Raw genomic sequence first — 25,688 nt, forward strand, 5'->3', positions numbered from 1 at the left:
TATTTATTTTTTATATTATCATGTTTATTTATTTTTTATATTATCATGTTTATTTATTTTTTATATTAGCATGTTTATTTATTTTTTATATTATGCTTATTTATTTTTTATATTAGCATGTTTATTTATTTTTTATATTATGCTTATTTATTTTTTATATTATCATGTTTATTTATTTTTTATAGTATCATGTTTATTTATTTTTTATATATTATCATGTTTATTTATTTTTTTTATATTATCATGTTTATTTATTTTTTAATATTATCATGTTTATTTATTTTTATATTAGCATGTTTATTAATTTTTTTATATTAGCATGTTTATTTATTTTCAAAAACAATCACAAATGCAAATCAGTAAATATGGTCTTATCTTTTTCAAACTAAAAGAATGTTCTTATCACTCAATAAGTGCTGGGTCAAATAATTTTTAGACAAGATTCAACTATTTCATCAGCAAGATACAAATTTTGTTATCAAGTAAGATCTTTGACTTACTTGTAGTTTCATCAAATACTTTTGTATGCAAAATCTGATCCCGCATTTTGCTAATTCCTACCCTCTGATGAAAAGGAAAGTATCTCTTCGAAACTCCGTGGATTAAGGACTATCCACTTATCAAGTGTTTCCTTTTCAGATTAAATATGTTTTTAACTCTTTTTCAAAGTGACCAAAGCGGGTGGATGCAAAGTTTGTATAAAAGAGGATGTAGTCTTGGAGGACATGAAACAGGTCGGATTGGATAAGGCTCCTGGAATTAATGGTTTGCCATACAAACTGTATTTAAAGCTGCCACACATCTTTGTACCATTGCTAGTTTTATTGAACTCTTGGTTTAGGAATGGATCTATTTCTCATTTTACCAATGAAGCCAATTTGCAGAGTAATTTGCATAACAAAAACTTATTTGAAAATACATCATTTGAAATCCAAATTAAAAATTCTGCAAGAACTTTCTTGTCAACCTAATATATAGATTGATTGATTCAATTGCCAACTTAATTAGATTTATGAGCAATAAATAAAATGTTTGTAGCTTGAATTCATAATCAAAGATGTTAGTAGCCAATGCAAAAAAAACCTGCCAAAATTGAGATTCCCAACCTGAGAGTTATGGACCCCCGGTGTATGTGGAGAAAGAGGACTGCATAAAAATAACTTGGATGATGTGTTCATGATAAATAGAAAAAACGTTTAATTAGTGAAATATTAAACCAAACAAAACAAGGTTACAAATAGATTAATCCTTAAACTACTTGAGCTGACGACAATTTTTCAGATTACTGTGGATTTGGTTTTCTATGCAACTCCAATCCATTTTAACTATGGAAGTTAAACCGAAGGGAATGGCACCAAGTGTGCAGAGAAGAGAAATGAAATAGAAACATATTCTTTGATAAAACAAATTATCACACTTCGTTATCAGGAATTGTTTGAAGTAATTACACAACAAAATTAACATTTTCAGAGAAAACTGCAACAAGATGGGAAAGGAAACCCTCCCCACTGTTGGATGCATACAAATTAGATTTGTCAGTGCAAAAAAGTTGCACAGCTGGTGGTCGATCAAGCAAATTTTCCGTGTCCAACTGACGTGACAATTTACTCAGACCCACACAAACGTTTATTTTTGTATTGAATTCTCATGAAGCAGCAGCTGCAATCTTAAAACAATCTTCTTTGACAAATTTTCAAATGGCAGAGTCATTTTCTCCAAAGTTTTCCTACATATTGATCTCTTAGTTTCACCAAAATCCAGGCATCAAATGTGGTTAAAATATGATGAACCATATGTTGCAATGTTTTTATTTCACAATATCTAAAAAAATCCAAATACACAAGCTGTTTCTATAAGCGATTACTCTTAAGTAAAACACACACACACAAATTGTTTTGTATGTTTTCTAATTCTATAAATTGGTTGTCTACTATCTGTTGGCTTTTCATAGTTTGCAACTAAAACTCTTTAAAAATAAACACAACTTGGACACAAACAGCCATAATTACTAATTATATTTGTCTCCATGTTTTTATTTTTGTTGTTATTTCAAAAACACTGAAACGGCTTTCTTTTTTATTATATTAGATCAAATGTCAGAGAGAGAGAGGGAGGGAGGGAGGGAGAGAGAGAGAGAATGAGACAAAGTGACATAGGGGGACAGAGAGAGAAAGAAAGGTTTTAGAGAAAAATGTTACAAATTTTTTCTTTTAACTTTCTATTACCTCTGCCCCTTGGCAGTACCTGGTCGTCCACAAGAAAACTTTCTTAATTTCTATTGCTTCTCTTTTCTAACAAATTCAAACTTGTTTTTTTGATAAGATTCTCTCAGAATTATTACGGAGAATAGCTTCAACCTAAAAAGTTGATTTTCCACTTGTCAGTAACTACATTCACTAGCAGTTATGAAATTTTCAACACACAAAAAAAAAAAAAAAAAGAAATGTAAACGTCTGACCTCAAAATAATTTTATTTTGTTTACTGTTGAAAACAAAACAAAAAAAAATTACTTTGTGATCATTTAAACTCTAAAATTCTTTAATCAACTCCAACAGCATAGATTCTGTAGATAATCGAGCTCAAGTGCATGTGTTCGGTGACTTTAATGTCCATTCCTTGGTTTCTCTAGTTACACAGACATAGTAAGGTCAGAAATTACATCAACAAAAATCTGGTGAAAATAACACTCAAGATGAGAACGGAATTAATCCAAACAATAGAAATTTTTTCAACTCAAAAAAAGTCAAAAACTTGTTTACTTGCATAAATTTTATTTTCATGGAAGTACGTAATTGTTTTTTTCTTGGAAACTGCATCGAAACCTAAAATAAAAACATTTTGACAAGCTTCTGGGTTTGTCCTTTACTCCTGACCTCAAATGGAACACGTACATCAAATCAGTTGCCAAGGTCGCTGGAAAAATGGTAGGATCCGTCTATCGCTCCAGAAGATATCTCACTGCTAATGCAATTCTCTATCTATATAAAAGCCAAGTACGTTCAAGGACGGAGTACTGCTGCCACATGTGGGCAGGAGCTGCTAAAAACAGCCTATTTCTGCTTTGACAGAGTACAAACTAGGCTTTGTAGATTAGTGGGGGATGCCCTTTTCTTTTCCCTGCAGCCTCTCTCTCACAGGAGAGACGTTGCGAGCCTGTCTTTGTTTTATTGTTACTTCCATGGCAAGTGCTCGTCTGAGCTCCAATCTCTGGCCCCCCCCGCCAATCTTTCACAATAAACACCCGTCTAGCTGAAACCACTGTCAAAAATTTTCCCCACTCTTTATCTGTGCCAAAACCAAAATGTAGATTCCATGAAAAAGCTTCTTTCCTAGAAGTGCACACCTGTGGAACTCTCTTCCATTTGTCTGTTTCCCACCTGACTACAACCTATATGTCTTTAAGTCCAACATAAATAAATTCCTAATAAAGTGTCTTACTTAAGGGGGCGGTTTATCAAATTTCCAATACTAACGATTACTACGATACTATCCCATTGATTACTGTACATGCAATAACCCTTATCCCCGAGTGGCTTCTGAGCCTTGATAAGTGGTGACTACCTTGTAAAAAAAAAAAAAAAAATTAATTTTAAAATAAATTTTATAATCGCCCTCATAAAAAAATAAAAATAATTGTGATAAAACAAGTTTTTACTCCTGGGCAATACATAAGTTATTTGTTTATCTATGAGGAGAATATTACAGTTAGGACTACAGGGTGAAACTTTTATTGAAAAAAAATCGATTCAGGTGACTTGATTATGCAGTAAAGCTGACATCTATTTAATGTAGTTGTCTTCAGCTTCAATCACCGCTTTGATACGGGTTCAGAACTGGGAGCATACCTTTTTTATAAATGCCAGTGGGAGCTCGATAAATACTTGGCAGATAGTAGCGATCAGGCTGGCATTACTGTTGTGGGGAGGTCATGTTAGTGATGTTCTTCATGTATGATCAAACAAAGTAGTCCAGTGAGTTCAGGTTGGGGGAGGAGGGGGCCAGTGCGAGAAGGATACAAAGTCATAATACTATTTCTGGGTCTCTTTAGACTTGTGGGCCGGCACCAAGTCCTGCTGACACACTTAGGATTTGCCAGTGGCCACCCGATTGCACCAGGGGATCACCACACTCTTCAGCGCATCTAGGTACACTTTGGTGTTGACTTTCAAGCTGACTTTGAAGATGTGAGGTGGCATGATGTGACCCGCAGTTGAAATCACACCAAACACCATAAGTCTGGCTAGAAACTTGGTTTTCATGACCCTGAGCATGTCCATGTTATTTATGGCAACCCAGCGATACATTTTGAGGGTGCTGGCAATGGTCCTGTTGTCATAATTTGGATCAGTAGAGAGCAGAAGTTGTACAGTGGTACATCTCCAATCTTGCTCGTTGAACATTGTTTCACTTTCAGACATAATAGAAGGCTCCTATCACTCTTTGGATTTGTATACAACTGGCCAACTAGTAGATGGTCTGCAACAAAAAAAGAAGAAAACTGGTTTTCATCAAATGGAAATGGAATCATGTTGTTCTTTCTAGGGCAACAATTTTATCGTTTCACCCTGCATTGATTGTCCAAACAGGAATAATGAAGTTACTAAAAGAAGAAGTTGTTGGTATGACATTGTAACAACACACCCAACAATAGAATTCATCACAGCCAATAAAAGTATACTGACCTGTTTTTAATTGCTTTTCTTGAGTACACAATTTCCCTTGTGCGCGGGGTCAGAAAGTGGGTAGGAGGCAAGTGCGTGCACATGCTGAGAAAGTGGTTTAGGTTAGGTCTAGGAGACAAGTGAGAAGAAATATTTGAAGAGGGAATTTCCCGAGTTGTGGTTAACTCTACACACAATAATTAGAAGCAATGGTGACTGTAGACGAGAGTCAGATGTTTAACATGTTGATATGTGCAGTGAATGGTCGGTCGCAATACACTTAAGAAAAAAAAAATTGGGAGCGTTTATTTAGAATAACACTTGATTAAAAAAAAACAATAAAAACAAATCTTTATGGCGTAAGAGGGGCGTGCAATAAGTAATGCCCCTGACCCACTTCCAGTTGTCTGATCTAGCTGAAATTTTGCATATGCAATGATTTATACCTCTATGGGTTATGTTGCAAATTACAGCTCTGAACTAATTGTGGTTTCTGCTTTACAGGTGTTTGAACTGAGTCAGGTGTGAAATGGAGCCTGTTGAATATCCAGCAGTGATCCGGTTTTTGTATTTGAAAGGACGCACACCACAGAAGACTTTTGATGAAATGAAAGAAACATGCTGATAATGCCCCATCATATGACCTTGTAAAACGCTGGCATTGTGAATTCAAACATGGCCGGAAGTCTGTGGAAACAGCTCCCAGACCTGGTCTCCCCCTTTTGCCATTGATGAGGCATCTGTCCGTCAAGTTGAGGTTGCCATTTTGGAAGATCAGCGCATTACTATTCGCCAAATAGCCGAAGATGTCAAGATTAGTACAGGGTCTGTGAAAACTATCATTCATGACCATTTGCATAAGGTGTCTGCCAGATGGATTCCCAGGTTGCTCACACCATTCCAGAAGCGAGAACGCGTTGAGTGCTCGAGGATGAATTTGGAGATGTGCCAAGAAGATGAGTGAAAGTTTTTCAAAAGACTGATTCCACAGGATGAAACCTGGGTCCATCACTATGATCCAGAGACCAAAGCCCAGTCAATGCAGTGAAAGCACTTGGACTCACCACCTCCAAAGAAGGCAAGGGTGCAGCCCTCCGTTGGCAAGGTCATGCTCACAGTCTTCTGGGACCAGGACGGAGTAGTGATGACAGGTTTCCTGCCAAAGGGTACCACAATTACAGGAGCCTATTATGCTTCACTTTTGAGGAAATTAAGGGAAGCTATCAAAATCAAGAGGCGGGGCAAGATCAGCAATGTACCCTCCTCCTGCAGGACAACACTCTGATCCACAACTCGCATGTCACCAGATCAGAAGCACGGGCGTGTGGTTATGAAATTTTGCCCCATCCTCCCTACTCTTTTGACCTTGCACCCTCTGACTTTTACCTCTTCCCAGCCATGAAGTTGTTTATTAAAGGAAAGTGTTTCCCAGATGATGCAACCTTGATTTCTGAAGTCACGTCATGGTTGGAGGACCAACCGGGGTGTTCTACAAAAACGATGGGAGAAATGCATAACTCTGGGTGGTTCCTGTGTAGAGAAAGACTAATAACTGTCCCAAGTTTCGTTGCTCTACTTCTATGGGAAGTGGGTCAGGGGCATTTCTTATTGCACGTCGCTCGTACATATTCATCACCAAACAAAATGTTATATTCCAAAAATAATTTAAATTGACCAAGTAGGTTTTAATTAAGAAAATCAAATTTTATAATTTTTAGTGATTAAAAAGTTTTATTTTCAGTACAAGCAAAATCTCTGTAGTTGAACTGAATTGTCGCCCTTGAATTTTGGCAAAATTTAAAACAATATGCCTGCTCCCGACCTCCTCCTTGCTTCCTCATAAAATTTGATTTTATTAATTATTTTTAATAAGTACTGAATTAATTTACATGAATTATCGAATATGATAACTTCATTCCATGACGAATAAATTGAATACATACATCGTAAAGTTTTTTTTTTTCGTATTTTTGTAATTCTAAATAAGCACCGATTTTTTAATGTCACACATTTGCATTTTTTAAATATTAAGGGATATTTTTAAGGAGTGTTCGGTCAGTGTGATAAAAATTTCATGTCAAACAGACGAAAAAGCTGAATGTTTACACTCTAAAAAAATCCAATTTTGTTCTTTAAATAATTCAAAAACTAGAGTCAACCCAACTTGAAATTGAAGGCACACATTTAAGTCTATTATAATCCATTCTAATATTTCACAAAACTGAACCATGTAGACTTAAATATTAATATATCTTGTAGATCATCATTTGTGACATATGATATTGCTTGAAGAATACCCGTCCAAGACTAGTAAAATTAATTCCTCGAACAGGACAGTTTCACAGCACTTTTATGTACCCTTATAAAGAATAAAATCAAGATATAATGATGCTAATTCTTATATCTAGAATCCTTATTCTCATTTTGATTAAAATTCATTATAGGATTTGGATTTTAGAAAATGTCTCAAATTTAAGGCTCAAGCTTAAGGGATTTTAAGAAACTAAATCCAGAGAATCTTTTTTATTTGGTGTCTTCTGACTATGAACCAAATTTTATCCAAATCTGAAATAATTAAGAAAAAAAAAAATGCATAAAATTCTGAGGATGACGTCTATCGTCAAAATATTAATTTTAAACAAATAAATATTTGTTTATTTTCATATTACGTTGTAATTTGGCTTATAAACGTATTTTATATGCTGTTTTTATTTTAAAATTTAAACAATACTTCTATCATGGAAAACACAGCTCAAACTATATATATATATTATTCCTAATGTTCATTTTTTTTTTCTCTTGATTTTTTTATTTTCTTAATTGATTATCATTTGTAATGTGGCCATTACACTTTAACCGTGTCATTACATTTTAACCACTTTGGCCCACACGTTGTCTGGTACCGTCGCAGGAACAAACAAACAAGGAAGAACATAAAAATTGATGAGTCATATTTTTTAAGTGAAAATGAAAACTATTTATGGTTCTTCCAACAATATCTCTAAAAAGTCATTTCACACACATGTGTTTTACAACCTATGCCATATTACATGTGCTTTTTAAAAGTCTCTCTCTCCTAGCCAGTGTTTTCACACCCTCTAATTCGCATGTTCATCTTTCATGGCACCCATTTTGTTTTTCTTTTTCTTGGCCACATGGTATTTTTTTCTTGGCCACATGGTATTTTTTTCTTTTTCTTGGCCACATGATATTTTTTTTCTTTTTCTTGGCCACATGGTATTTTTTTCTTTTTCTTGGCCACATGGTATTTTTTTTTCTTGGCCTCATGGTAAATTTTTTTTCTTTTTCTTGACCACATGGCATTTTTTTCTTTTTCTTGGCTACATGGTATTTTTTTTCTTGGCCTCATGGTAAATTTTTTTTCTTTTTCTTGACCACATGGCATTTTTTTTCTTTTTCTTGGCCACATGGTATATTTTTTATTTTCCTTTTCTCTCCTTCCCGAGACAGCATTCATTCATTTAATCGGCAAAGAATAAACGCACAAGTGATTGCCATTTACAAGGGAAAAAAAGTTGATGAGAATTTAGGTGGCTATGTACAAAGAGAAACGATACAGGTGGAAAATTGGAGGTCCGACCAGGGTCTGTCCAAGTGTGGACGGGTTTATGACCTCTTCAGGTAGCTGGTTCAATGGAGATGCTACTCAAACTGAGAATGCTGCTTGGCATTGAAGCCTTTGGAATAACGTATGTATGTGTGTACACTTGCCAATTTGCATATGTGCTTTAACAGCTGCTGCTAACATTTTTGCTAGTCAGCTATCCTACAGCTGCTGCTGATTTTCTTACATACGCCCATACATGTTATGTTACCAAGAGAGTGCCCCGCTTTGTAACACGCCGAGCAAATCTTGTTTGATTTTATGTGTGAATAATTCAAACTTCCTTTAAAAAGAACCAATTATTTGTGACTGTACAATTTGTACAGGAATTTCCATCTAAGGGCCCTTAAAATTTTTTTAATAACGTTAACCCATACAAAAGCATATTGCCACTTGGACGTAAGGGGCTACTACTTGGGACCATGCCTAGTAAATATTACCAAGATGTTGGTTTACGTTACATTTAAACTTCTGCATATCAGTACAGTCAGAGAAGCTAGTAGCAGAAAGAGAATTCCAAAATAGCTGCTCGAGGGAAGAAACTATTAGAGTAGAAAGCAAATCTCTCTGCTAATGAAAATTAAACCGTACAACTGGACATGTACTAAGTATAATTTGATCCTTTTTAGACAATAGAACCATCCAGGTTGTCATTGATAACGTTCATTCAAACAGCACTACATTAATGTAAAAGTGCCTCAGGGATCGATCCTTGAACCACTATTATACCTGATATTCATAAACGACTTCCTTGATAATATTGTGTCCGAGATGGGTATACTTGCTGATGATACAATGCTCTATAACATGCACGAGGGAAAAATGGATGTACATAAATCTAAGTCAATGGCAGAATCGTTAGAAAATAACCTCCAGGCTGTAGTGGAATGGGGCTGTAAATTGATGGTAACATTTAATGCTAGTAAGACTAAGCTGGTCTCCTTTAACAATTACAAGAAACCTCTCCAACCACTGATATCCATGGCAAATAACACTTTACCCGAGAATTCTTCCTTCAAACTCCCCGGGCAAACATTCACGGGCAATATGAATTGGAACAAATACATTGAAGACATTGCAAAGACTGCTGCAAAGAAGGTTGGTTCCTTTTTATCAAGCTAGAAAACTACTCACACCTGAGAGTATCCTGTACTCTACAAGGCCACCATTCACCCATGCATGGAGTATTGTTGCCATATTTGGGCTGGTGGTGCATCTACCACTAGTCTCTCCCTCCTGGATAGGGTCCAAAAAAGTTTTCAATCTAATAGGTCCCTCTTAGTCAACTCAGCTCCAACCTCTGTCACAATGTTATATCGCTGTGCCTGTTTTACAAATATTTTAATGAAATGTGCTCTGATGAACTCATCGCACATGTGCCCCTCCACATACATATTCTGACAACAAATCTTACCCCTTCACTGTTCACGTCCCTAAATGTCAGAAAGTTTTCTACTCTAATATTTTCTTCTCTCGAACAACTAGACTTTGGAATTCCCTTCCTGCTACCTGCTTCCCTAACTGTACTGATATGCAGAAGTTTAAATGTAACATAAACCAACATCTTATTAACGTTAGTAAAAAATTTTTTTTTAATTTGTCTAATTTTTCATGACTAAATGATATTTTAAGGGAATTCTTATTTCAGTCACATAAATTCTTTTGAGTTGAGAAAAATTTTGTTCTACAACGAAACATTCGCTTATTTACCTAAGCAGCAGCAGCAGGAATGATCCTTTTGCAACAACCGGAGCAATGTTCAAAAACGAAAGACTTGTGTCGAACAAACAATCTGCATTTTTATGCTGCCACCTAGGATTCCGACTATTGCTTATATTTGCATACTTGTATTATTTTGTACCAGAATCTTCTAGGGCTGACCTTCACTCCTGATCTGAAATAGAACACATACATAAAATCTGTTGCCAAGATCGCTGGAAAAATGGTTGCATCACTCTACTGCTCCAGTAGGTATCTCACTGATAATGCAAACCTATCTGTATAAGAGCCATAAATGGAATACTGTTGCCACATCCGAGCAAGAGCTGCTCGCTGTGTCCTATCCTGCCTCGATAGAGTTCAAAACCGATTCTGAAACCTAGTAGGTGATGCCTTTTTCTCTTCCCTGCAATATCTTTCCCACAGAAGAGATGTTGCTAGCCTGTCTTTGCTCTATCGTTATATTCATAGCAAGTGCTTAATTGAACTCCAATGTATTGTGCACCCTTGTCAAACTTTATCACTCAACTAGCTAAAACCAATATATACAATTTTACCCACTCTCTAACTGTGCCTAAATCTAGACATAGATTCATGAACAAAGCAAAAGCTTTCTGAGAACTGCCCGCCCATGGAACACTGTTCTGTTGGCCTGCTTCTGAGTTGTAGTCTTCAAATCCAATGTAAACAGGTTCTTGTTGAACCGTCCGCATAAATAAACAGATTCTACACAATTTACACCATTACTATACTACCACCTTACATTCATGCATACCTCCAACTTTTTTGTTTTTATGTTATTTGGGAGTCACCATTTATCAAAGCTGGAAGGCCACTCGAGGATAAGGGCTAATGAAAGTAATTGCTAATAGTGTAAATTGAGTAGAATTTGATTAGGGGGACGGCTCATCAAAAACTTGCTTATATTGAATTTGAAGGCAACCATGTTGTATTCAACCGGGAAGTAGAACAGTGTTCCACAGGCGGGCAGTTCTGGGAAAGAAGCTTTGTTCATGGCATCTGCGTTTAGATTTAGCCACAGATAGAGAGTGGGGGAAATCGTATATAGTGATTGTAGCTAGCCGAGTGTTAAAGTTTGGCAAGGTGAGGCGATAGCTAGTGGAGTATTTGTTGTGAAAGTTTAGCAAGGGATGGGGAAACCATAGATTGGAGCTCAGTCGAGTACTTGCCATGAAAATAACGATAGAGCAGAGAGAGACTTGCAACGTCTCTTCTATGGGAAAGTGGTTGCAGAGAATAGAAAAGGGCATCACTTGGTTTCTTCAAATATATTTTGGTGAACTCAAGAATCTTTCTGCCAAAGTTGGAAATCGACTTTGAATTTAAAATGGAACCATTCATTTAAACTACAGGAGTAGCATGCTCTCGTTCTATCAGCCATGACTGGAGTAATTCGCAATTGTATTTGAGTATCGATTGAACATTCAACTTCCAGTAGAGCATCAATTAGAACTGAATTTTATTTAGCATTTTATCCGTTGTGCTATGGACTCGTACAAAGTAAAATTCAGTTCTTCTAGATTCTATCCTCAGTGCAGGCGATACTTAGAATATAATTACAAATTACTTGAGACTTTTACCTGGTCATGGCTGATGGAACGAGAGCATTCTATTCCCATAAAGTATATAAAGGGTTCTGTTTGAACTTCCGTGAACATTCCCAGAGTTCAACAGAAAGATACCCGAATTTGATAAGATACACCTGAAGAAGGTTGGAGGTTACATTGACTGAAACATTATGAAAATAACACTCAAGATGAGAACAGCAGTCCAAATAATCCAAATTATCAATCCTCATCTCAAAAATTCATTGAAGTATGTTATTATATTGCCAATAACATGGTCCCTGGAAAATTTACAACAGTGTAGTAAATAATGGGCAATCAACAATTCCTCACTAACCAACAATCACGAGGTTGTCTCCTCAGCAACCGAGAAGGCTAACATGCTTGCCAGTCGGTTTGCCTCAAACTCCACACTGGACCCTTCCAACCACCCCCTACCTGACTTTCCTATGTAGACAGACGCCATGCTAGACGATCTAAAAATCACCCCTGCTCAGGTGCATGCTATCATAAAAAACCTTGACACTTCGAAAGCATGTGGACCTGATCTCATCCCAGCTGTGCTATTAAAAAAATGCTCTGTCAGAGTAGCTCCAGTTCTCTCCAAACTCTACAACAAATGCCTTAATGAAGCTTACTTTCCGGGCTGTTGGAAAACTGCTTCTGTGGTACCAGTATTCAAGAATTCTGGCGAAAGGACTGACCCATTAAATTATCGCCCCATTAGCCTCCTCCCACTTTTTGCCAAAATATTTGAGACCTTAATTAACCATGCTCTAGTCCATCACCTTACAGATGCTAAACTTCTGACTGACCAACAATATGGATTTAGACAAGCCCGTTCCACAGCAGACATCCTAACTGTAATCTCTGAACGCATATACCATTCACTGGACAAAGTGGGGGAGGGCAGAGCAGTAGCTCTAGATATATCAAAGGCTTTTGACAGGGTATGGCATGAGGGTCTCCTCAGGAAAATTAGATCATATGGTATCACTGGTAGGATACTTAACATAATTAAATTCTTCTTAGATAAGAGAAAAATCCATGTTGTCCTCGACGGTCGTAGATCTAGTGTAGTAAATATTCTAGTGTAGTAAATAATGGGCAGTCAACAATTCCTCACTAACCAACAATCACGAGGTTCTTTGCTCAGCAACCGAGAAGGCTAACATGCTTGCCAATCGGTTTGCCTCAAACTCCACACTGGACCCTCTAAACCACCCCCTACCTCAATTTCCTATGCGGACAGACGCCACGCTTGACGAACTAATAATCACCCCTGCTCAGGTGCATGCTATCATAAAAAACCTTGACATTTCAAAAGCATGTGGACCCGACCTCATCCCAGCTGTGCTATTAAAAAAGTGCTCAGCCGAAGTAGCTCCAGTTCTCTCCAAACACTACAACAAATGCCTTAATGAATCTTGCTTTCCGGGCTGTTGGAAAACTGCTTCTGTGGTACCAGTATTCAAGAATTCTGGCGAAAGGACTGACCCATTAAATTATCGCCCTATTAGCCTCCTCCCACTTTTTGCCAAAATATTTGAGACCTTAATTAACCATGCTCTAGTCCAGCACCTTACAGATGCTAAACTTCTGACCAACCAACAATATGGATTTAGACAAGCCCGTTCCACGGCAGACATCCTCACTGTAATTTCTGAACACATACCATTCACTGGACAAAGCGGGAGAGGGCAGAGCGGTAGCTCTAGATATATCCAAGGCTTTTGACAGGGTATGGCATGAGGGTCTCCTCAGGAAGATTAGATCATACGGTATCACTGGTAGAATACTTAACATAATTAAATCCTTCTTAGATAAGAGAAAAATCCAGGTTGTCCTCGACGGTCCTACATCTAAAGAATATGATATAAATGCGGGAGTGCCTCAGGGGTCTATCATTGGACCTCTATTGTTCCTAATATTCATTAATGACCTCCCCGACAAAACTGCCTCTGAGATTGGTATATATGCTGATGACACCACACTCTATAGCAAGCACGACAGGAAAACAAATGAACATATATCTAAAGTAATGGCAGAAACACTAGAGGATGACCTCCAATCAGTAGTGGAATGGGGACAAAAATGGATGGTCACGTTCAATGCCGCCAAGACAAAACTGGTTTCATTCAATAATTACAAGAAACCTTCTCTACCACCTATAGCAATGGCCAACGACTCTTTATATGAGAGTACGTCTCTCAAGCTCCTTGGCCTAACGTTCACAGGAAACATGAGCTGGAACAATTACATCGAGAGCATTGCCAGGGCCGCTGCGAGGAAGGTGGGCTCTCTCTACCATGCTAGAAAACTTCTAACACCCGAAAGTATCCTGTACCTCTACAAGGCCACTATTCGCCCATGTATGGAGTATTGCTGTCACATTTGGGCAGGTGCATCGGCTACTGGTCTCTTGCTCCTTGACAGGGTTCAAAAGAGAGTCGCAAACCTGATAGGCCCTGAACTGGCATCTAAGTTTCAGCCTCTGTCCCATCAACGAAATGTTGCATCCCTCTGCCTGTTCTACAAGTATTTTAGTGGTGAATGCTCTGATGAACTGCAAGCACTTGTGCCCCCACGACGTGAGCACCCTCGACAGACCCGACAGGCTGCTAAATCCCACCCCCACACTGTAGAGATCCCTAGGTGTAAAAGATCTTTCTACTCCAATAGTTTCTTCCCCAGAACCGCTAGACTTTGGAATATGATTCCAGGTCACTGCTTCCCCAACTGTACTGACATGCATAAGTTCAAGTGTAACGTGAACCGACATCTTGCTGCCCAAATCCCTACATAGTACCCCAGTAGTTGTTGCCCCTGATAGTAGCCCCCTACACCAAAGTGGCAATTTGCCTTGTTTGGGGTGGAAATGTAATAAAAAAAAATAAAAAAAAAATAAAATTTTTTTAAATAACAACTAAAAATTGTTTCATCATAATTAAAGTTCAATACATCAAATTAAATGCTATTTAGGTCCAACTATTAAAATTTCATAAGATAATTTAGTTTCACTGACCTCCATTTTAGCTCCAGGCACTTCGATGTGTATTTTCTTCAAATCTTTTACGTCATAATCAATTAATTTTCTTGTATCAGGATTCATACATTTGTATCGACTTTTCGAGGATTCTGCACGAGCACCATTGCATAACAAGAACAGGGCAACTATAAACAGACATCCCGTCCGCACGCAGTCAACATGCATTCTCATCTCCAAAGTTAGCATCTGAAAGAAAGAAAAAGAATTTTTAATAAAAGGCAAAATATTTTATCAATAAACAATCTTAGCCGAAGTCAAAAAGTCTCCTATTCAAAAATCGATTATTTTCTAGAATAGTGGCTCCTCTGACGAATGTATTCTTTTATTCTTCATTAAAGAATTATAAAAAACAAATGCATTAACAAAAACAAATGCAATAATAAAAAAAAATGCAAATAACAAAACAAAAATGCAATAACAACTTGGACCTAATTATATGCTAAGGCATTTTTTTTTCAGAAATTTGGACATGACGAAGTAGAAATAATTCTTTATATAACACTAGCAGGCCACCTGACGTTGCCCGATCATAAAATATGAATAAATATTAAATCTTAATACAGAAACAGAGACACGTATATGCAAGTATCATGTTTTTTTCTAAACAATTCACTTCTTGTAAAAAAAAAAAAAAAAAAATACTCAAGCTGTAATCGAAACGAAAACCTAAAGACAGTGAGTCAAGTACGATAATCATTAGACCAGCTTGACACGATCTTTACAAAGTATTTTCAAACCTACTTATTCCTGATATAGAAGTTGTCATGTTTCACAGCCGTGCATGCACATTTGTGAAACAGTTGACAACCAGATAAAAAGCCAATAACTCCCAAGTATCAATTTTGTAATTTTAACTCCTTAATAGCAGTTTTTTCAGATGAAAACTGATTAAAAAATTTTCCACATGTCTGAATGCCTTACATACCAAATTTCAAGTTTGTAGATAAAAAAATTCGTTGAGTATATAGGTTAAGAAGTGTCCTTATACACACATTCTCACTTTTATAGATACATAGATTATTCATGTTTATATTTGGATTTTTTGTTGTATTAATTAGAAAACTTCATATAATTTGTTGTATTAATTAGAAAACTTCATATAATTTGGATTATTACTGTTTTAAGCTTGACTTATTTTCACAACGTTTCAGCCGATGTAACCTCCGACCTTCTGGCATATATTGCTGAACTCGGGAATCTTTCCATCAGACTCTTAAATCTGCATGGAATTTTGACTGGAACTTTTTATTTAATCCGTAAGGATAGCATGTTCTCATGACTGGGTAGAAGTCTTAAATTTGCAATTGTATTTTGAGTGTTGCCCGTTACGAGGATTGAGCCTCCAACCTCCAGAAGAGTGTAACTTTACAACTGAATTTTACCAAGTACTTTATCCACTATGTCATGGGTTCTTGCAATGAGACCAGTAGTCCAAAGAATCCAAATCAATTCTCATTTCAAAAATTCAAAAACACAATATTCATAAATTCAATTATTTTTTCAATTTTTTTTTTTTTTTTTTTTTTTTTAACTTTTCTGAAAAATCACTTCTGTGCAAATTACCTCAGTTTGTAAGGATTTCTCCTTCATTAACAAGACATATGTGTAGCATAGCATTAAAGCTCAAATACTTTGCAGTTTGTTTTGTTTTATTTTTCAGTTATCTTTCGTAATTAAACTATGATTTATATATGTCATACACTAAACAGCATTCTTCTAAGTTATACAGATAATCTCATTTGGAATATTAAAATATTTGTAGAATTATCTGTTTCTTGGCGCCACTGTGGTTTTTACCTCAGCAACAAAATCAACAGAGACGGGACCATTTCTGAAATGGCTTTTTTCTTTGTTGATTGTGGTATTGATGCTAGTCTGGTGCAGTTCTAAGGGATCCACCCTCTGAGGCTTTTGCCTTCGAGAAAGGGTTAGTTTATTGCTAGTCGTCCAAGGCACCCTACTGGGGAATGCCTACGGGGCTGCTCATGCAGTTTTTGCAGATCTGAATGCTTTTCCTTTGGAGCATCGACTTTTCGATTTTCCAACCTTTTGTCACATTTCTTATCGTAAGAGAAAAATACGATCGGTTTTACATTTTTTTTTTTACTTTTCTTAAAACACTTCTTAGATTTCTGCTTCTAACATTGTAGAGTTTGTGTTCACGATGGATAATCATAATCAATTAATAATTCAAAATTAGGCATGGAATTTCTCGAGTTATTCAGCTTTCCCAGGCAATACCGAGACATGGATCAGTCAGTTTTAATTAAAAAATTTTTTTTTAAATATTTGATTTATTTTCATAACATTTAACTGACAAAGATATTTTTTTTTTTAAATATTTGATTTATTTTCATAACATTTAACTGACAAAGATATTTTTTTTTTTAAATATTTGATTTATTTTCATAACATTTAACTGACAAAGATATTTTTTTTTTCAGATGAATTAATCAATGATTAGGATGATTCCAATATTTTTCTCAGATTTCGATACAATTACTGATTCTATTCTGAATTTCCGATTCCAATACAATTACTGATTCCGATTCCGTTTTAAAGATAGAGTTGCTTTTTTTCTTTTCTTGGGATTACTGTAAAAAAACAACAAAAAAAACTCTTGCATATATTTTTAGAAAATTGATCATCACACTTGTGGAGGTTATTTATAGATTTTAGTTTTACTGGTAATTTAAAATCAATGAATATTTCATTATCAATCGAATGCATGGTATATGAAATTTGAAACAAAAAAAAAAAAAAATCGTTTTTGGCATCAGAAAATATGCACCAATTTTTTCCAAATCCAAAAAAAACTCTAAAACTTCTGATTTTTTTTGATTTCTGATTAATTGTCCCAACACTAGAAGTCATTTCTTTTTAATAGTATTAACCCTCACAAACATTATTTCGAAACAAATTGGTGCAGAAAACATAGTGAAGCGTCCTGCTAGTAAAGTTTACGTTGACATTTAAAATCATTCAAGTTTCCCCTGGCCACCATAAACACTGATATGTTTTTTTTTTTCATTATCTTCTATAAATTTATAAAGGAAAGTTAGAATTAAAAGCCAGAAACTACACAAGGTACACTTACAAACCTTACGCCATTAGATTCAGCATAATCTTGACTGTTCCTGGATATGAACTTAAACTATATCCAGTGGTGAGACCCCAGCTTACGGGCTTTGGGGAGTGTGGAGCCACCCTTTAATTGCCATTGCTTCCAGGTCCACTCTGACCCGGAGTGGTAGTACCTGTTAGGGTCCCAACTATGGGTTACATAGAAACCGACTTGAAAACAACAAATATATTCTATTAAAAGATTTTTCTTCATAATCTTTGGATTCGGCATTAAATAACCTGAAAAGGGTTGATATGCTGTAAAATAAAACCAACCAAATAACCTGGACCTAGTTATGTTTAAAAAAAATTACAGTCCTATTTTTTCTTGGGGGACACAAAATTCGTGCATGGAGAAGGTCACAAGATTAACTGTTATTATTTTTACTTGTAGCTTGATCACATTGTACAATGGGGAAAGGAGTGGCTGGTTACTTTTAATGTATCTAAAACCAAGCTTCTATCTTTACATCATCAACGTTGTGATCCCCATCTGGCATCAATTGAAATGAATGGTTCTCGTCTTGGGGAGGCCTCAAGTTTTGACAGGCTTCTGGGCTTGACCTTTACTCCTGATCTTAAATGGAATACGTACATCAAATCTGTTGCCAAGGCCGCTGGAAAAATGGTCGGATCCTTCTATCGATCCAGTAGATATCTCACTGCTGATGCAATTCTCTATCTATATAAGAGCCAGATACGTCCAAGGATGGAGTACTGTTGCCACATATGGGCAGGAGCTGCTAGAAAAGACTTGTCCTGCCTTGATAGGGTTCAAAATAGACTTCGGGGTCTGGTGGGAGATGTCCTTTTCTCTTCGCTGCAACCTCTGTCTCACAGAAGAGATGTTGCGAATTTGTTTCTGCTTTATCGTTATTTTCATGGAAAGTGTTCGACTGAGCTTCAATCTATGGTCCCCCCTCGCCAAACTTTCACAAGAAACACTAGACTAGCTGAAAACATTATCAATAATTTTCCCCACTCTTTATCTGTACCTAAACCTAAACATAGATTCCATGATCAAAGCTTCTTCCTTAGAACTGCACGCCTGTGGAATTGTCTTCCGTTTTCCTGCTTTCCAGCTTTCTATAATATGGTTGTCTTCAAGTCCAACGTGAACAAGTTTCTGATGAGCCGTTCCACTTAAGTTAACAAATTTACCGAACTTCCACTACTATCGATTACTATATTGTCCTTTTGACTACTCTACACTCTTTAACCCTTATCCTTGAGTGGCCTATCGGCCTTGATAAGTGGTGACGTCTATGTAAAAAAAAAAAGCTGTTTTAAAAACAGCACTTACACTAGGTCAATCACACAGACAAAAAAGAAATACATTGAAAGAATTTATAAATAAAAGATATTATTGTAAATACTTTAACTTTTTTATTCTGTTTATTCATGGCCCAGGCAATGCTGAATAGCCTTGCTAGTCTATATTAATAAAACAATAGATGTATGTGTGTCTGTATGTGTAAATATTTAACCGATAAACTCTTAAACTATTGGTCATATAACACTGAAATTAACAGGAAATAGTAATCATACACCAAGGATGGTTAATAATGAGTAAAATCTTTGTTTGGATGGATGACGCATACAGAAATATCAGCAAGTTGAAATGCAAAATGTTCATTTCAACTTGTCGACATATTTCTATTATTTTTTCACATGCACAATTTCATTCATAGATTGAAGTCGTTTAATAACAAGACATTTAGCGCTCCAGCCTAGTTCTCTACCAATGTAGCTATTGACAAATAGACAAGAAAGAATTAAATCTAAATGTTTTGGTTTCGATTCTAACTGATGGCACCCAAGTAATTTTTTTTTTAACTTTTGAAATCAGTACTATATATATTAGGTACAAATTAACATTCAATAGAGAATTGGTTCTGTAATAAATACAAATCTGTACAAATTAAAATATATTTAAGCGTAATTTACGACCGGGCAATGCCAGATGCCCCCTTACTCTGCTAGTTCTGTATAAAATAGCAAAACCCTATGGCAATTCTACATTTTGTTTCCTTGCCATTGTCAGCTTCATTTTTTTTTTTTTTTTAAATAAAACGAATGTCATTTAAGGCGAATGACAATTCAATGTATAACATTTTATTCATTTTAAAATGGTAAAATCAAAATCAGTGACAGCAGATAATTATTTTCATTTCATCTTTGGCGATTAGAAAATTTCAGTTTTAGCCATGGATGTGAAGATAATGTGCATAGACACAAACATATAAGCATTTCTTTATTGCAGATAAATGACGATTCTGCTAATTTTTTTTTTTTTTCATGGAAATCTCTCCAGACAAGGCATGGAGCCACTTGATGTAAGCAGCTAAAAAATAACCATCATTTACAATCGTGAGAAATTCATTTACAATTGTGAGAAATTCATATACGATCGTGGAGACTTTAAATAATTTCTGGTTAGAATTCAAGTAGTTTGTGCTCCTGAACTGAAGATATAGCTACAATAGGAATTGTAATATACCCTACTAAAACCCGATTTCCACAACTGGTAAATTTCAAAAATGAAATCTGGACGTAGAGGACACTTTAGAAGAACGATATGCAATAAAATTCTGTTTTAAACTTGCAAAAACTGCCATAGAAACGTATGGAATGCTTCAGACTGCTTTTAGACCATCTTGCATGAATCGAGAATCAGTTTTTCAGTGATTCAAGGAAGGCAGGAAGTCTGCGAGGGATAAAGTGTGAGAGGAGTAAGGAAGTCAGAACACCAGAGTTGATTGACCAAATAATAATTGCCATGTGTCTATAGAGGCAATAAGTTTAGTTTGATGTCAGTGTGAGAACTGTACACACAATTATCCACGAGAAAATGAAGATGCAAAAAATTTGTACAAAGTCTGTCCCAAGGATGCTCAGAGAAGATGAGAAAGGAAGACGTTGTCATGACAATAAGGAGGTGGTCAAGCTGATCAATTCAGATCCTGCAGTTCGTGAGGTTCTGGTGACCTGCAATGAAAGTTAGATCTACTGCTATGACCCAGAAACCAAGAGACAGAGTTCCCAGTGGAAATATGCTGGCTCTTCCAGACCCTAGAAGGCCAGACAGAGCAAATCCATCCAGAAACTTGGGATCCTTTTCTTTTCTTCTTTTTTTTTTGACAGCACGATCATGATCTACATGCACTGGGTTCCCACTGGACAGACAGTCAACAAGGAATACTATGTCGAGGTTTTAAGGGAGTTCAGGAAGAGATCCCATCAGAAGAAGCCAGCATTCTTAAAATCAGGTTAGTGGCATTTCTACCAGGACAATGCACCAGTCCACAACTCCATCCTTGTCACTGATTATTTAACCAAGATAGGCATCAAGACAGTTTCTCAACCTCCCTATAGTCCAGACTTTGCTCCCTGTAACTTTTGGTTATTCCCTAAGCTCAAGGAAAATTTTAGAGGCTATGAGACAAATAAGGAGATGAAAGAGGCTGTGACGAGGGTTACTACTATGCTCACAAAAGAGGACTTCCATGGGGCCTTCCAGCCGGAGGAAATTACTTTGAAGAGGACTAGAGTTTTGTGTGTGTACTATCAATAAAAGTGCCCATACGAAAAAAGTCTGGCAATTGAAGGCAGCTCTGCTGCCCAGAAATATGTGTTGGTTTGGGTTGTCTTGTAGATCGTTCTGTTGATTTTATCACTTGCTTAATAATAATGGTCACTGTCAGGGATTTTAAATTCTGTTCAGAACAAGGAGTCGATCCGACTCATCATACAAGTGACAAGAATAGTGAAAATGCAAGAAAAAAAAAATGAAAAAAATTAAATCTCGTATTAAAATTAAAAAATTATGAAATTAAATCAACCATAATGCATTTCGTTTTTTTTGTTGTTTTTTTTTTGTAAATAATTTAGTTAGCAAAGTTGTAGCCGAGTTGATAGTCAACTGAATTTCTCATTACCTTTATTGGTGACGTCAGTTCTTGTTGGTTGAAACACAGGCCACTTGCGTACTATGCCTATGGTTGAAAGGGACAGTATCTTTCTGAATCGATGGAGGTGGGTACTTCCGGGGGAATGCTTGATCGTAAACAAATAATTGAGACAATTTGGGTCAATAACTAATGGCATCCACGTCACATAAGTGGGCAGAAATTACTCATTCACCAGTTTTTATTTCAACATTTTCTTCCATCCATGTAATGGAAGTGTATTCAACCACACGATTGTTTGTATTTCCCGTGATCTTGCTGTCTTCGACCCCTTGCGTCTGTTCAGAAATGTAATTGAAACAAGCTATAGTCTTTCTTTTGCAATCAGTTTCAACATCCTTGTCTTCAAATCCAAAAGAATTCCAAACAGCAGATGATGTCACATGTGGTCTTTCTTTTAAATTTTCTATTCTGTTTCTCGCATATTTTGATTGATCATATTTTAAGTTGCAAGGAGTTAAGTGGACAGCGAAGACTGTTGCAACACCTGCTCAATCTAATTAATCAAACATGCAGCAAATAAACAACTGCAACGTAAGATGAATTAAACTACAAGTGCAAAAGTCTTCTGAACCCTACAAAGGAGGTAACAATCGAGAAACAATGCCGCAATACAAAATGTCTGAGATTCAGTTTATTCAATAAGAACAAAAAAACAATGTATGAACACTAGAAAAAGAAATACATAATAATTTATTCGCTTCCATTAACATTTTTGTTGCACAAAATGGAGGTAATAAAACTGATATTTGACAAAGATGTGCTTTGCTGGGTCTTCCTCTTTTTCTGTTAATTTTTAGTAAGTAACAAGACGTTCCGGCCACCCCTTTCGGCAGGGATGACAAGACCATTCAGTAGAATGTATTTATCTGCATATATAATATTTTGATTGCAACCAAAGTACTGTAGGTTTGCAACAACAGATGCCACATACAAATTCAATACCTCTGCCCTGACAGCCACTAATCTTATGTAGATTACGACCACCATTGCTGCCACATTCATTTGTGATAATAAAATGCTACATTACATTCGATGAGCAACATCACAATCGCCACATCTACAGAGGAAGGAGTTCCTATTTTTCTCAATATGTAGTGCTCCCACCACCACCAGTTGAAACCAGATTAAATTCTATATTTTCCTACAATATTGTGCTTGCACCACCATTAACTGATTACATACGTACACATAACATAATCTTTTCATTTACCGATTCAAAAATAATAACTTCTCCCTTCTCAAATTCCACCCATTTTGATTGGCTAATACCTGACTATTTGCATATTCCAGAATCCACTTCTACAATAAAAAAAAAAACAAATGCTCCAGAAATTATACAATATAGCATCGCTCTCAACAAAAGAAAATTATGCTAAAAAAAAAAACAAAAAAAAACAACTAAATTAAACATATTAACCGATTGGTGTCACTAAAAAAAATAAATAAAATAAAATTAAATAAAGGGTTAAAAGCCATTCAAGGATACGGGTTGATAGTCTTGTTTTATGCCATATTAACCCTTTTCAGATAATTTTATTTCGAATCTGATCATTTTGGAATGAAGAAGTTTTCATACTTCAAGTTGTTTATATCTTCAAATATTTATTCGTGGTGTTTGGTTTGGTTGTTTTGTTTTTGAAGGACAGGATTGAATTTTACAAAGGGAAAGATGAAAAAAAAAACAACAGCATCAATGTTTGGTACATTATGTCTGGAAGCCAGCATCTTCAGACAGCTTGATCTGGTAGCATCGGATATGGATTAATGAGATGGATTGTCAGTTGAACGATAAAGAATACTATGAGAGGATTGAAAATGGTGAATTAAAGGAGTGAAAATTGATTATAAATAATGACAATTAATGACAAGTACTTATTGAGAAGCAATCCCATGATAATGTGTTCCACAGACATAGAAATAAACTTTTCATAGAAATTCTATTTGATATTACACATGTGAAGGAAGAAAGGAAAGTTCTTTGCAGTTGTGGTAATAAGATGAGTTCTTGCTGTGAATGTCTTATAAAAAAAAGCCAGAGATTGGAACTCAGTCGAGCACCTTGCATGGAAATAAATGTTATATAGTTGCTGAGCAGAATAGAAATTATCTGTTATTTGTCTATCTATCGATCTAGCTATCTGTTTAGCTAGTTATCGATCTCTCGATCAATATATCTATCTAACTGGCGAAGTAAACGAGGAGATATAAACTGTTTTGATAAAGTTGTCAAAACATGTCAAAACTAAACTGGACAAGTTTGCAGTGGAAGGTCTAATAGCTGACAGAAGGATGCGTCTGTCTGTCACATGAACATAGAGTCGGAATTCAGAAGTCAAGCAGAGCGAATCGGTTAACAGTTCATCACCCCACCCCGACCGGAAGGGAGGTGACATGTCTCAAAATGGAGACTAAGAGAAACACCGAAGCAGAGATATTCACTTACTATTTCTTCTGCGAACGACACCTGAGAAATGAAATAAAAACCATATAAAATCAATCATCGTCTTGGATTGTTTGAAATGCAATCGTACACAGGATCCAGCTCCATCCAAGAACAGATGAAATTCTCAGACAGAGGACTAACGACACAGTTGAAAAGGTATGTCAAAATACATGTCTGACACAGGCATGCATCAACACCTAGACGAAATTAACCACGGAACGTAACTAGACTGAGATATATATATATATATATATATATGCGAGATAAGGCACTGATCGAATTCAGATGAAAAATCCTGATAGATATTACTTGAAGTAATACTTTCAAGGAGATTCTAGCCAAAAAGGAAAAGCTCAATATTTAAGAATAGAGCAATATATAAGTTTTGTGGTTCAATTTTAAATTCTGAAAAAACATGTCTCTATATGTTGTTTTTTCAGAATTTAATATTGAACCACGAAACTTATAAATATATATGCATAAGAACATATGGTTCAGAAAGTGAAGAACCACCATAGACATTTAGTTGGGCCATGTAAAACAACATCACACACACACACATTTATATGAGCCCTCCCCCACAATACAACAAATATAGAGTAGAGGAAAACTAGCAACGTTTCTTCTATGAGAAAATAGTTGTAATGAAGAAAAAAGATATCCCACTGGATTGCAAAGTTGATTTTGTACTTTATCGAATCAAAAAGAGTGCTTTGAGTGGCACTTCTTCAGATGTAGTAACAGTAACTCATCTTGGAACGTATCTTAATCTGATATTAGCAGAGGATGGCATCAGGACTGAAGTACTTTTTGAAGCAATAGAATGATCCAACTATTTTCCCAGCAACCTTAACAGATTGGATGTCTTTCACTCCAGGTCTGGAGTAAAAGTCAGTCCCCCTAGCATATTAAGACAAGGAGCTTCCTCAAAATGAGAACCATTCATTTCAACTAAGGTAAAACAAGGGTCTAAGCATTGGTGGTGAAAGGAGTGTAGCTTGATTTTAAAGGTGTTAAAAATAACAAGTCAGTTTTTCCATTGTATTAGATTAGAAGAGAGAAATCAGTTGATCATCTTCATCACCAATGCTCTTCAAAGTGTTGCCATAAACAGTTTTCAATGTTTTGTCCTTTTGACTTTTGCAATTCAAGTCTGTCCTTTTGTCTTTTAATCCATAGAACTCAACTTATATTTGCTTATATATCTGAGAAAAAAAAAAAAAAAAAAAAAACTGAATAAACAGCATAAATACTAGGAAGAAATTTGTACTTAGATCAGGGATGGCTTTCTGTATGGTAGGAACACTTCCTACGACAATCAGAATTTGCCCTAAATTTGTTTCCGTGTTGAACTTGGACACAGCATCGTTTTTGTTTATTATCATCCACTGAAGAAGTTGCCCTTATTCAAAAAAAGTTTAATAAAATATATACTAAATCTTCTGCACCTATATTATTCCCTCTTTTTATGTGGAATAGTTACGAATATGACATCAACCTAATGTAAAAC

At 35.8% G+C, this 25,688-nt stretch overlaps 1 protein-coding gene across 2 annotated transcripts in view; it reads right to left on the minus strand.

The window, feature by feature from the left end:
• Positions 1 to 25,688, minus strand: part of LOC145270318 (peptidyl-glycine alpha-amidating monooxygenase B-like) — a 239,606-nt gene that overhangs the window by 182,567 nt on the left and 31,351 nt on the right. The window contains exons 1-2 of one of the 2 annotated variants that reach the window (XM_080125965.1): positions 21,703 to 22,209; positions 14,618 to 14,827 (exon numbers count right to left, since the gene is read on the minus strand). In XM_080125965.1, the coding sequence (XP_079982091.1) occupies positions 14,618 to 14,827 (210 nt within the window). In that variant the 5' untranslated portion in view covers positions 21,703 to 22,209. Of the gene's footprint in view, positions 1 to 14,617; positions 14,828 to 21,702; positions 22,210 to 25,688 lie in introns of those variants that run through there. The other variant, XM_080125969.1, reaches the window with a different exon arrangement.

This window comes from Euprymna scolopes, chromosome 4 (genome assembly GCF_053919585.1).
Source record: "Euprymna scolopes isolate OS-2025 chromosome 4, ASM5391958v1, whole genome shotgun sequence".
Lineage (NCBI taxonomy): Eukaryota > Metazoa > Mollusca > Cephalopoda > Sepiida > Sepiolidae > Euprymna > Euprymna scolopes.